Source organism: Bidens hawaiensis, unplaced genomic scaffold, assembly GCF_021521415.1.
Source record: "Bidens hawaiensis isolate Kalapana, Puna unplaced genomic scaffold, B.hawaiensis_p1.1 tig00036873_1, whole genome shotgun sequence".
In the NCBI taxonomy this organism is placed as follows: domain Eukaryota; kingdom Viridiplantae; phylum Streptophyta; class Magnoliopsida; order Asterales; family Asteraceae; genus Bidens; species Bidens hawaiensis.
Window position 1 is genome coordinate 129,212 of NW_027496447.1, and position 13,897 is coordinate 143,108.

Genomic DNA, 13,897 nt, shown 5'->3' on the forward strand with positions numbered 1-13,897 from the left:
GTTTGTTTTTCCCTTTCTTAATTTAAACTTTGTTAATCATATAGACAGAAAGTGGTGAAACATGGGAGGCAATATAATAAGGTTCATATCCATTTTAGAACTATTAAAAGTTTACTAATATTTTATGATCGTTTACTTTTGAAACCTTGTGCAAATGAACTACATTAATCACTTTATTTTTTTAAAAACTTTTTTCCTTATTAAAAGAAACTAGTACCATCGTACAACTAGTCAACTATCATCTCTATATAACGACCACCATTTCTACAGATTTTCCCATCTTCTGGTGTCTCCATAACCCACTATGTCTTCCACCGGGGGTAGCAAACGATACTCCAACGTCTCCACCCCTAGCGGCAGCAAACGAAACTCAAGCGTTGCCAACATCGAAGAAGATGAAAACAGTGAACAAATCCATTCCGAACAATTGTCTGATCACGTGCTTCCCGAAAGCCACCTCCCAGCTGGCTTGAAGCGTCATGATTCCTTAGATATTGAGTCCGCTAAAATTCAAGGCCACCATGGTCATCATAACACAAAGGTTAGCTCTTGCTCACGTATATTAACGCAAATAAACGTACCAAGTAGAAATATAATGAAATGCATTGTGTGGTAGGGTTTGAGAATCGTAAAATGATAACAAACCTTTCTATATATCAGGAGACCGACTAATATAACAAAACAAAAATCAAATTAAAATTTATTAACATTACTAATAATATTAATAGGTTACTGACAAACATAAAATTAAACTAGTTGCGTATATATTAATCGTTTTCCTGATTAATATCTATAATTTTGTGACGTTTTGGAGTTAGTCAAGACTAATTATTCTGTGATATGATTTTGTTTGAAGGATTGGGGAGTGATACTCAGACTTGCTTTTCAAAGTATCGGAGTAGTTTATGGTGACATCGGGACATCACCGTTGTATGTGTATTCAAGTACTTTTACTGACGGGATCAAACACCCGGATGATATCTTGGGCGTTTTGTCACTCATCTTTTACACGATCACTATAATTCCCGTACTTAAGTACGTTGTAATCGTCTTACGTGCTAATGATAACGGCGATGGTAAGCACTTCTTTCCCTTTGTTGCTCTTGTTTATTGTTAAATACTTAAATTGGGAAGAATTAATGGTTATTCTTTAAAGAATGTTTTTTTTTTAACAAATTTCATTTATTTAATTAAAACATTGTTGAATCTTCTAATCTATGATGATAAATAATTAGAGAAAAGAAACAGCTTTATATTTGAATTCACAAATAATTTGATCCATGATAATTGATTGGGTAACATTTCTAGAACACATGTCATGAGTCTCTAGATAATACTTAATAGTGTATTTTCTTTCTTGGGTAACAGGAGGTACATTTGCATTATACTCGAAACTGTGTAGATATGCAAAGGTAGGTTTAATACCGAGTGAGCAACTAGAGGACAGAGAGGTCTCGAATTATCAACTTGAGTTGCCGGGCAAACAAAACACAATCTCTACAAAGGTTAAGAAAACTCTCGAACAAAGCAACTTTGCCAAGTTTGCGCTTCTGTTTGCTGCCATGCTCGGGACTTCCATGGTCATTGGTGATGGCATCCTCACTCCTTCCATCTCTGGTGATTGCTTCTACTCTTTTTTTTTGGAAAAAGTTATATTCACGTTCAAACGTCATGAATTAATTATAGCGTTTTTAATATAAATTTTATATATAGTATTATCTGCTGTATCGGGACTCAAGGAGGCAACTGACGCGATGACCGAAGGTAAAATTTAAATTTGAACATGTTAACATAACATGTTTTTTTTTTTGAATATTTAAATTATTATATAGTTCTACTTTTGAAAGCTGTTTTCTAAACAAAACAAAACAAAAAAGAAGAAGCAGCAGAAAATGGAGTATTTTGGAATGAGTGGTTGGTGTGTTTAAATATGATAATCCTATTACTACCAAAGCCATAATAATAAATCTTTAGTGTTCTCCATGATTATTTGATCCTTATTATGAAATGATAAATATATATCAATATCCATCATTTCTCTCTTAAATTCTTAATATATATTATTATTTATGTGATCATGTCGCATCAAGCTTAAATTACATCTAATAGCTATAAGACGATAAACCTTTGAACCTTATGATCCAAAACCATGGAAATGATAATACACCATGCTTTGAGTCTAAGATCGGTTTTAGAAAAATGGATATAAATGAAAAAACAAAAAAGTATTAACCAAACTAGGTTTGGTGCTCAGGTTAATGCCCACTGTACATGGTGATCTTACCCTTCATTATTTTTTCAATCAACCCATTAAATTCTTTCTATTTGATTCTTTCGTAATTGTGTACGTGAATTTTCTAATTGATTATTGTTTTTGTTAATTTTATTATAAATTATTTTTCATTTTGATTTAGAATTATAATACAAAGAATTAATATTAAGGTTTGATTGTAGCAGTAACTACGCTTTTGATAAAAACTTTTATGTTTAAGAACAAGGAAATTATATAAAAAAGCTATGGACATTTGAATTTATTTTTTTAACAATTTGGAAATTCATTGATGCAGGGAGGATCGTCATTATATCGGTAATAATCTTGATAACTTTATTCATGGTTCAAAGATTTGGAACCGATAGAGTTGGCTACAGTTTTGCCCCCATCATTTGCGTCTGGTTCGCACTCATTGGTGGAATTGGTGTGTACAATTTCATCAAGTTCGATCCTTCAGTTGCTAAAGCCATAAACCCTAAATACATCATCGATTATTTCAAACGAAATGGTAAAGATGGATGGATTTCGCTTGGTGGAGTTGTTCTCGCAATTACAGGTACAAACTTGTCATACTTGTTTTGTTTGTTACACTTTTTGTTAATGTAGTTTGATTGCAACAGGAACCGAGGCGATGTTTGCTGATCTTGGACATTTTACTGTGAAATCCATACAAATAAGCATGGGTTGTGTGGTTTATCCGGCTCTTATCACAGCGTATAGTGGTCAGGCATCTTGGCTAAGAAAGCACCAGAACCAAGTGTCGGACACGTTTTACAAATCGGCTCCAGATGCGTTGTACTGGCCAGTGTTTGTTGTGGCGGTTATGGCGGCTATTATAGCAAGTCAGGCTATGATATCCGGGACATTTTCGATTATCAAACAATCTCTTTCGTTAGGGTGTTTTCCTCGTGTTCAAGTCTTGCATACATCACATAAGTATGAAGGGCAAGTTTACATACCAGAAATGAATTATCTTCTTATGATTGGTTGTGTTCTTGTAACTGTTTCGTTCAGAACTACCGAAAACATCGGCCATGCTTATGGTAAGAAATTAATCTATGAGTTTTCTTTCATGAAAACCAACCATACATTCAATCACTATAACTGAATGTATAGATAATCTTCTTTTTTGTTTATCTTTTTCTAAGTAATTAGATAAAAAGAATATCCATCCTGCTTAGCTTTTTTGTTCTTAAAAATTTACATACTCTAGTGAGATAATGGTCATACTTAATCTGTGAATTGAAGGTATTGCGGTGATATTTGCTGAGACGCTAACTTCTGGATTCATGGTGGTGATCATGCTTGTTATATGGAAAACCAATATACTTCTTGTGATACTATTTGTGCTTGTGATCAGTTCCACAGAATACGTCTACTTAAGTGCAGTTCTCTACAAGTTTGGTGAGGGCGGATACTTGCCTTTTTCGTTTGCGGTTGTGCTAATGTTCATAATGTGCACTTGGAACTATGTTTACCGAGGAAAATACAACTATGAGCTTGATCACAAAGTGTCACGAGAGGCCATAAAAGGCATTGTTACCGACACCAACATCAGCCGTATGGGTGGACTTGCAATATTCTACTCCGAACTGGCCCATGGCATTCCACCAATTTTTAAACATTATGTTGACAACGTACCTGCTTTACATTCGGTTATTGTGTTTGTTTCTGTTAAGTCATTGCCGGTTAGCAGGGTGGCACCCGAAGAGAGGTTCTTGTTTCGAAGAGTGAAGCCAAACGATTTGTATGTATTTAGGTGTGTGGTGAGGTACGGGTACACGGATGTGCGCAATGAAAAGGAGTCATTTGAGAAGATACTAGTCGAAAACTTGAAGAGCTTCATTGAATATGATTATGGAACTGAACCACAACAAGGTCGTATACGAGACGAGGATGTGGCGAAACTAGACCAAGCTTGGCGATCGGGAGTCGTGCATTTGGTGGGTGAGAATGAGATTGTCTCGAGGCCGGGGTCTTCGATTGGGAAGAAGTTCCTCATTGATTACGCTTATAATTTCATGAAGAGGAACTTGAAGCAAAGCTATAACGTGTTTGAAATTCCTCATGAAAAGCTGCTTAAGGTTGGAATGACGTATGAGCTCTAAGGACGATGAACGGGCCTTGCGTGTTAAGTTAATGAAGAATGTTTCAATAACATACTAAAATATTAACCTTTTGTATATGGTTTTTTTTTTTTGTGGTCGATCAGGGAAGTTTTTGTCCAAGCTTCACTACTATTATCGATTATTATTATTATTATTATTTATTTTGCGTTTGGTTTTTGCGTTGTAAATTCCAGAATGTAAGAAAAAACTATTATTATGTATTGGCTTTTTTATGGGTGTATGTCATCTTATCATTGAAATGTATATGATTATTTATATTAATTGGAATGTCTATATAGATATATTTAAGCCTTTTCATACATAAAGTTTTACAAAAATAAACACTTCTTTGTGACTAAGAAGCGTAAATTTTGCATACAAAAATTATTGTCAATTGAAATTTCTTCTAGAGGAAGAAACATAAATCTTTTTAATAAAATATAGTAATAATACATATGTTTCTTCACAAAAAAAATAGCTTTAAACTGGAACCCAATTTTGACTCAAAAACTTTCAAATCTCCACCAAACAACATCAAATATGCTGCGGGAACACTCTAAATCAACGAAGAACATCGATGTATATTCATTCTTCAATTGCAAGCCAAAATCCATTGAAATGATCCACAAACTCACTAAAACGAACTATACAAGCTTTGGTATCATTTGTAGGCCCTAAACACTCATGGATCTCACACTAAACAAATCTAAACAACTAGATCTGGGGTGGTGGGAACACCTAGATCATGTGGATATAGAGCATTGAAGAATAAAAGTTTGATTTGATTATGATATAAGCACAAACAAACGGACTCAAGATGAATTTTTCAAAGTTTTTTCTCAAGTATACACCTTAATGTGTGTTGCATAAAAAGATAGTGTTCCTCATGATAATTACATCATACTTGTATACTATGTCCAGTAATTACCCCAATGCAAGTTCTCGCTAAGCTTAACAATGGTCCAATACATCATATTAGGCAATAACTATTGATCCAATAGGCATTTGGTATGATGGCCTCTTTAATATAACCTTACACATAGCATCTCATGTCCTCATTTGGTTCAATATGCTAAGCGAGTGAATACACGTTGAGCCTAGCTACTAGAATAAACCGACAAATGGCCTATTAAGGATGAGCGATATGGCTCATGCGATTCCCTTCAAGGATCCTGTGTGACAGGAGATGATGAGAATGGGGGAAAGGGAACAGTGTGCTCCCTCCTCGTGATGGAGAATGATGAGGTGCAAATGAGGGTGGTCACATGGGTCCTTTGACCCCTCATCTGATAATATTTTTGTTTCCTTTTCTTTTCTTTTTATTTCCTTTTTTTATTAAATAGAAGTGGAGAATGATGTACAACATGGAGTTAAGTGTGAGATTGAATGAAGGATGTCGAAGCACGAGATGAATCTGACCTGATCCATGACGATGTTTTCACGGATTTCGAGATGAACGAACCACGTCTTGATCTTCTTCTCCGGCTGGTTGGGATCTGCAATGACTTTTTGGGGGCGTGGAGGTGACCGCTAAGAAATCTCGAGGATCTCTTGTTCACAGACACAAAAATATGGTGGTGGCTCTTATTGAGAATGACCAACCCTTAATAAGGAGGTGGAGACCTCCTTATATAGGGAGCCTCATGGCCACCATCATGGTACCCTAATGGGCCTAGCCCAGTTAGGGTTACCTCCACAAAACCCCCTCAGCCCAATAACATTGTATTAGTTCATATAATAAAATAAGCCAAACATAATAAATTTAGGGTCGTAAAACCGGGTTTAGTACCATACCCCTACAAAGGAAAATATGAGTAAGTACTGAGGTGATAAAGAGTGATGAATAAGAAAAATGAAGAGTGATGAATAAGAAAAATGAACCATAATTAATGAAACGACAATAGTGAGACACGTACGATTATAAATTTTAAATCAAGCGTGATGTCATTTGAAGAGATTATGTTTGTGTCCAATATCACATTTTATTTATGAAAGTACACTAACGTATATATGTTAGTAGTGTGTAATATTTGTTAGCATGAAAGATTCAAATGTGGTGGTATTAAAAATGACAAGTATTTGTGTTGGTTATAGCTAGCTGTTAAAACGCCATGCTTGAGGTGCGCGCATATTATGTATATATGTGTAAACTCTCGGGTGGGCAAAAGTGAAATTGCACTAATTTTTACGTTATTTTACTAATCTCGTGAAAATAACGTTAAAAGTGGCGGAAGGTTAATCAGGCATCATGTGGTGGCGTTGATAGCCGAAAGACAAGGGTACATGCACTAATCGGTCGGTGTCCCGATGGTTGAGTGTTATGTGTCTTATGTCCAAGGCTTGATGCAAAACTACTATCGAGCCGGGGGTCTCACCGGAAGCAGCCTCTCTATCCTTATGGGGTAGAGGTAAGGCTGTCTACATCTTACCCTCCTCAGACCCTACCATAGCTTTGCTATTGGTGGGATATATTGAGTACAATGATGATGATGATGATAGCTAGCTGTTAAACTAATTTGGATATAGGGGTGCAAACGAGCCAAGCTGAGTCTGAGCTCGACTAGGCTCAAGCTCGGCTCGTTTTGCTTACACGGAGCTCGAGCTTGTGTTCGGCTCGTTTCGAGCTCTATTTTCAAAGCTCGGCTTGTTTAACTTACTCGTGAATAGATTTTCGATCTCCGGCCCGGTTCGGGTTCAGCTCATTTACCATTTATTAATTATTTTTTATATATTTTTTATATATATACTTTTTCTCAATTATAATTTTATGTCAAAATAATATATATTATTTAGTTATTTTATTTATTTTTTCATAAAATTATGTTATATACTAATAAGTAGTTAATAAATTTATATTTTAAAAATTTATATAAATGACATGCTCGTTTAGACTCACGAGATGGCTTGACCTCGATAACTGAAGCTCGGGTTCGGGATCATTTATTAAACGAGCTTACTTTTAAGCTCGGGCTTGATTAAGGTCGACTTGATCGAGCTTTTTAACGAGCCGATTTCAAGTAGCTCGCGAACGACTCGGCTCGTTTGCACTCCTGTATATTGCGAACATGTCAAAATGGATTAACACGTCTAACCCGTATGTGATAACCAAGCCCGGCCGTTTAAGTAAATGAGTTAACACGTCACATGTTTATGAATTCATGACTATATATTGTGTGATCGATTGAACTTTAATCAATAGGCTATCCATAAATATTGACATTAAAAAAATTCATAAAATGTTTTGTAGATGTAATAAACAATTTGTTTAAAACCTTAAATAACAATCCTAAGAAGAACAAGAAAACAATTGCCGAGTTGTAGAAATGGTCAAAAACTCTTTTGATATTCACAAATACGTTAGAATTGGGCAAATGAATTATCGTAAAGAAATTAAACGCTATGTGTATAACACTCAGATTTTAAATGTGAGTCAAAAGAAATGAATTAATAAACAAATGAATAGGGAATTTGATGTTTTCTTTTGAAGATCCTGACTTTAAGTTAGCAGTTGATCAAGCTGAACCACTAAACACTACATCTTTTTCCTCTAAATAAGATCCAGACCTACATCGTGCAATCCAAAGTGTTCGTGAGTCGCCACAAAACAACGACTGCATTGATCTCCGGGATCAAACCCAAAACGAACATAGCATATGTCTTCTACCGGATGTAGCAACGTCGAAGAAGAAGTAGAAGAAGAAAACAGTGAACAGATCAACTCCGAACACACGCCAGATATTCTACTTACTGAAAGACAACTCACTGGCTTGAAGCGTCACAATTCCTTAGATATCGAATCTGCTAAAATTTGTGGCCATCATGGTCACCATGACACAAAGGTTAGCACGCGAGTTTTTAGCGTTTTTTTTTCTCATTTATTACCGACATTTTAACTTTGTCCCTAATATTTGGAAAATGGAATTGTTTGAAGGACTGGAGAGTGATACTCAGCTTGCTTTTCAAAGCATCGGAGTGGTTTATGGCGACATTGGCACATCACCTTTGTACGTGTACGCAAGTACCTTTAGTGATGGGATCAAACACGAAGATGACATTTTGGGCGTTTTGTCTATCACCTTTTACACAATCACTATAATTCCTGTTCTTAAGTATGTTACAATTGTCTTGCATGCCAACGATAATGGTGACGGTACGCATTTCCTCCTTGATTGTAGTAGACGAGATTGGATTTAATGTGTTGTCCGTTATGTATGTCTCACTTTTCGTAAGATACATGATAACATAACTGATAAATTCTTGTTTTTTTTATTTATGTGGAAGTCCATATTTTGGTCAAATCTTGTTCCATAATGGTACGGAATAATAGTAGTATTAGGGTACATAGACACACAAATCACTTTAAATAGAAGAAGTCGAAACCAAAACTTCTTGGTGAGATAGTCATAATCCCAGCATCATCAACTGATAACCAGATACTTATAGTACAATTTCTAAATATGAATAGCTTGATTTCTTCAATAAATGTTTGTTAAAATTCGTTTGACTACCCTAATTAAATCTATGACAAAACTTTCATGTATCTATTTTTCTAAACTATTGTCTTTGATTATAACTGGTTTGGTAGTACTTCTATAACACACATAGAGTTGGTGTATAATGATATTAATAGTGTATTTCCTTGGATAACAGGAGGTACTTTTGCGTTGTACTCGAAATTGTGTAGATATGCAAAGTGGGCTTAATCCCAAGTGAACAACCAGAGGACCAAGAGGTCTCAATTTTTCAACTTGAATTGCCGAGCAAACGTAATACAATAGCGTCAATGGTCAAGAGAAATATTGAGCGTACAAACTTTGCCAAGTTTGCACTCCTATTTGCTGCCATGCTTGGGACTTCCATGGTCATTGGTGATGGCATCCTCACTCCTTCCATCTCGGGTGATTACTATAATTAACTGTTTTTATTGTTTTCATTCACTATGATTGGTTGAATTTTTTTGATTCATATGCAGTTTAAGATTCAACTGCGTACTTTTAGGCATTTTTTTGAAAGATCTTATACTTCTGCTCAGTTTGCTACCCCTGCAAGACCGGAAGAGAACTTATGCAAGTTCTTACGGTTTTTTTGGTTCAGTTTGTGTGGTAAGTAGCTAGGGTCATGACAAGCTAACTCCATGGGGGGTTTCACCAAATTTCATCTGTCACTTACAATTTTTCACTGAACTCCTTATGGCAAACTGCCTAAAAGTACAAGAACGAAAAATAACGAATAGATAGTTGAATCATAAACCATCTACTAATAAAAAAAACTGAATTATTTTTAATTGTGTTGTTCTTAACAAGTTAAGTTTTCTATATAGTATTATCAGCTGTATCAGGACTCAAAGAAGCAACTGATGCCATGACAGAAGGTAAGTTTTTGATATATAGTTTTGTGTTGTACAACATATAAACATTAGATTGTAAATTACAATAAAATACATCAAGTTCAATTTCTTGTCGCGAAAAAGAAAACACGAATATGCTAACACCTTGGAAACGGATTGATGCAGGGAGGATCGTAATAATATCAGTATTAATCTTGATAACCTTGTTCATGGTTCAAAGATTTGGAACTGATAAAGTTGGCTACAGTTTTGCCCCCATCATTTGTGTCTGGTTCGCGCTCATTGCTGGGATAGGTGTGTACAATTTCATCAAGTTTGACCCTTCTGTCGCCAAAGCCATAAACCCTAAATACATCATCGATTATTTCAAACGGAACGAAAAAGATGGATGGATTTCTCTTGGTGGCATTGTTCTTGCAATTACAGGTACACTCTTCATACTCATTTTAATTTTCCTATAACTTTTTAGTAATCTGGTTTGATTGTAACAGGAACCGAGGCCATGTTTGCTGATCTTGGACACTTCACTGTGAAATCCATACAAATAAGCATGGGTTGTGTGGTTTATCCCGCTCTAATAACAGCATATAGTGGTCAGGCATCATGGCTAAGAAACCATCGAAATGAAGTTGCAGACACATTTTATAAATCAGCTCCAGATGCCTTGTACTGGCCAGTGTTTGTGGTGGCTGTTATGGCGGCAATCATAGCAAGCCAAGCTATGATCTCTGGGACTTTTTCCATTATTAAGCAATCGCTTTCTCTTGGGTGTTTTCCTTGTGTTCAAGTATTGCATACATCAGCTAAGTATGAAGGACAAGTTTTCATACCGGAAGTGAATTATCTTCTTATGATTGGCTGTGTTCTTGTAACTGTTTCATTCAAAACTACTGAAAAGATCGGCCATGCTTACGGTAAAATTACTTAGTTTTTTTCCAAATATATGCTAGCTAGAGTGTGATTATTAATTTTGTGTTTTTTCTACTTAATCGGTGAAGGTATCGCGGTGATATTTGCTGAAACGCTCACATCTGGATTCATGGTAATGATCATGCTCGTTGTTTGGAAAACCAATATACTTCTCGTGATCTTATATGTACTTGTGATTAGCTCCACGGAATACATCTACTTAAGCGCAGTTCTATACAAATTTGGAGAAGGTGGATACTTGCCGTTTTCATTCGCGGTTGTGCTAGTGTTCATTATGTGCACTTGGAACTATGTTTATCGAGGAAAATACAATTATGAGCTCAGCCACAAAGTGTCACAAGAAGCCATAAAAGACATTGTTATGGGTACGAACATGAGTCGTATGGGAGGACTTGCAATCTTCTACTCGGAGCTTGCCCATGGCATTCCCCCTATCTTTAAACACTATATTGACAATGTTCCTGCTTTACATTCGGTTGTTGTGTTTGTTTCCGTCAAGTCATTGCCAATTAGTAGGGTGGCAACAGAAGAGAGGTTCTTGTTCCGGAGAGTGAAGCCAAATGGATTGTATGTTTTTAGGTGTGTGGTGAGGTACGGATACAAGGATGCGCGCAATGAAAAGGAGTCGTTTGAAAATATTTTATTCGAAAGATTGAAAGAGTTCATTGAATATGACTATGGAGTCGAACCACAACCAGGTGGTTTAGCAGATGAGGAGGATATGGTGAAACTAGACAAAGCTTGGCAAGCAGGAGTCGTGCATTTGGTAGGCGAGCATGAGATTGTCTCAAGGACCGGGTCTTCAATTGGGAAAAAGTTTATCATCGATTATGCTTATAATTTCATGAATAAGATCTTGAGGCAAAGTTATAACGTGTTTGAAATTCCTCACAAAAGGATGTTGAAGGTTGGAATGACTTACGAGCTCTGACGTGGATGAATGGGCTTGTGTAGAGTAAAACTTTTGTTCTTTCAACTAGATAAAACTTACTTCCTTTATTGAACGCTAGTACGCTACATTAGGCTTTAAATAGTCTTCATTAAGTAATAATAGAATGCTAGAAAGTATGTTAGACTAAATGTTTCCTACTGACTAGTGCGTTAATTAAAGCAGAATATCATATACTCCTAACTCTATTCACAGAAAATCATATAAAACCCGATTTTTGCATGTTTGAAATTACCCCGATTTGATTCTTACGTCTTTCTACCCTCTTATTGATGTAGGCGGCATTATCAAATCATCAAAATGAATAATAGACATATAATCGTTGGAATTTAACCGATAAAGAGTGCTGTCAGTTACGTTTTTGTCAAATATAATCTCGAATTGAAATGAAACAAATATACAATGACCCAAAAACGTATACATTGTAGGTTAAATGCTCACTAACTAAAGTAGATTCTTATTTGACTTATTTCACATCCACTACTCTCAACACAGACATTCGTGTTCGCTTAAAGTTAAATGAACAAACACGAGCACCCCCTTGCTCATATTCGTTCGGTTAGTTTAAAGGCCTACACAATACACATTCCAATGTGCTTAAAGTTAAATGAACATACACTAACATGCATTACATCATTTTTTATGGTTAAGTTGTTGAGGTACTATCATACATGATATGGTGCTTTCTTCTTGAACATTACATACATTTCATGACACCCTTCTCATCCATACAACTTAACATCCATAAGCAGTAGTTGCCAAAAGAACCAAATTTTGTTGGGTCAACTTTTTACAGATTGGGTTTCACAAGAACCAACCCCAATGCATTGCAATACTATGTACCTAAATATAATTAGGGTTGTGCAACGGTTCAGAACCGCGAGAATCGAACCGGAACCGAAAGTGAGTGAAAAATAGAACTGGAGTAAACCGGTTCTGTTCCAGAACCGCTAAAGCTGTTTCTCGCTAACCGGTTCTGGCTAGAACCGGTTCGATCATTTAATTATCAAATGAGTTATGAAAACTTTGCAAGTTGCAAAACAAGTTTATACATTTGTATGTCTTCTTTCACGGTAAAACTAATTTAGATTACAACATGAACATCCGTTATATTTTTTATTAAAACCTAAGTGTTGAAGTTAAATAAATCATTAGTAACGATAGATTAATGGAAGATCATATCATTTTATATTAAATTACCTTGATAGCTTAAATCAAAATTGATCATGGTTGCTAGTCCTTGAACGTGAAGAAAAAAGATTTGAATTAAAAATGATTGAATAGATGCCGGATAATAAGTTACTCTGTCAAAAATGGGGATCGGTAAATTTATTTAAAACGTTTTGAATATTCCGGTTCTTCGGTTCTAAGTTTAGAACCGCCGGTTTTACCCGGAACCGAACCGGGAACCGTTTAATGCAAATTCTGAGAACCAAGAACCAAACCGGTACACAAATTAGCGGTTCTGAGGCACCGGTTCGGTTCCGGTTCCTCGGTTCTGACGGTTCCAAACCGTTTTTTCTCACTCCTAAATACAATATCCAAACTTAGACCATTTGTCACATTTCAACATTAGAAGCATTTAAAGTTTAAGCTACTGATTGCTTTTCTAGATGATTTGAGATTTATTTTCAAGGTATGTAATATTGTTGGATAATATAGAACAATATTCAGGGTTTTGTTAGTGTGGGCCGTGGGCCTGATTCATCTCTATATATTGATTACCATAAGAGTGGTGTGAAATGGTTTCTAGAGTCTTCATAAAGTATTATTCTTTTTTTAATCTCAAGTGGGCTTACTAATTTAGTTGAGTGTGATAGTGATGTTTCACTAGCTTCTACTAGTTTATTCACTTTTAGATCTTGCATTTAGATACTGTCCAATCTATGTTGGATGCTTTAATATTATATGGTTTTCTAAGCCAGGATTTTTCTTCTTCTTCCAAGATTGTTGGGAGTGATTGAGTTCTGGTAATTTCATGTTTGAAAATATTTTGACAACTAGCTAGGTAGGTAATTTCACGTTACCCATCAAGAATTACACGTCCATGATTCCCTTTAATCACGGGTTTAAATATGACTATGAAGTCGGGTGACAAGCACCAGAAGGTTGTGCGGGTTGAATTAATCCAACGCTCAATGGTCACGGAATACAAAGAAATCAAATCACTCGTCCACGTTTATTTTGGAAATGTTTTGATGTTCATTGTATCAATAATCTTCAGTTGAGTCGCAGGCACAAGATATAAAGCCCATGTTTATAGAGTTCTCACAATAAGCACACACATTATA

General features: G+C 35.7%; 2 protein-coding genes across 2 annotated transcripts; both read left to right on the plus strand.

Moving 5' to 3' along the window:
* Nucleotides 1-304: 304 nt before the first annotated feature.
* LOC143588905 (potassium transporter 5-like) lies at nucleotides 305-4,463 on the plus strand. The gene is made up of 7 exons (XM_077069800.1): nucleotides 305-541; nucleotides 857-1,076; nucleotides 1,369-1,617; nucleotides 1,714-1,764; nucleotides 2,568-2,828; nucleotides 2,893-3,315; nucleotides 3,521-4,463. The coding sequence occupies exons 1-7, from the start codon at nucleotides 305-307 to the stop codon at nucleotides 4,378-4,380; spliced, it is 2,301 nt and encodes a 766-aa protein (XP_076925915.1). The 3' UTR covers nucleotides 4,381-4,463.
* A 3,570-nt stretch (nucleotides 4,464-8,033) lies between these two features.
* Nucleotides 8,034-11,676, plus strand: LOC143588910 (potassium transporter 5-like). The gene is made up of 7 exons (XM_077069804.1): nucleotides 8,034-8,219; nucleotides 9,065-9,241; nucleotides 9,353-9,482; nucleotides 9,701-9,751; nucleotides 9,893-10,153; nucleotides 10,219-10,641; nucleotides 10,726-11,676. Exons 1-7 carry the CDS (start codon nucleotides 8,034-8,036, stop codon nucleotides 11,586-11,588), a joined length of 2,091 nt encoding a protein of 696 aa, XP_076925919.1. The 3' UTR covers nucleotides 11,589-11,676.
* The last annotated feature ends 2,221 nt before the right edge of the window (nucleotides 11,677-13,897 follow it).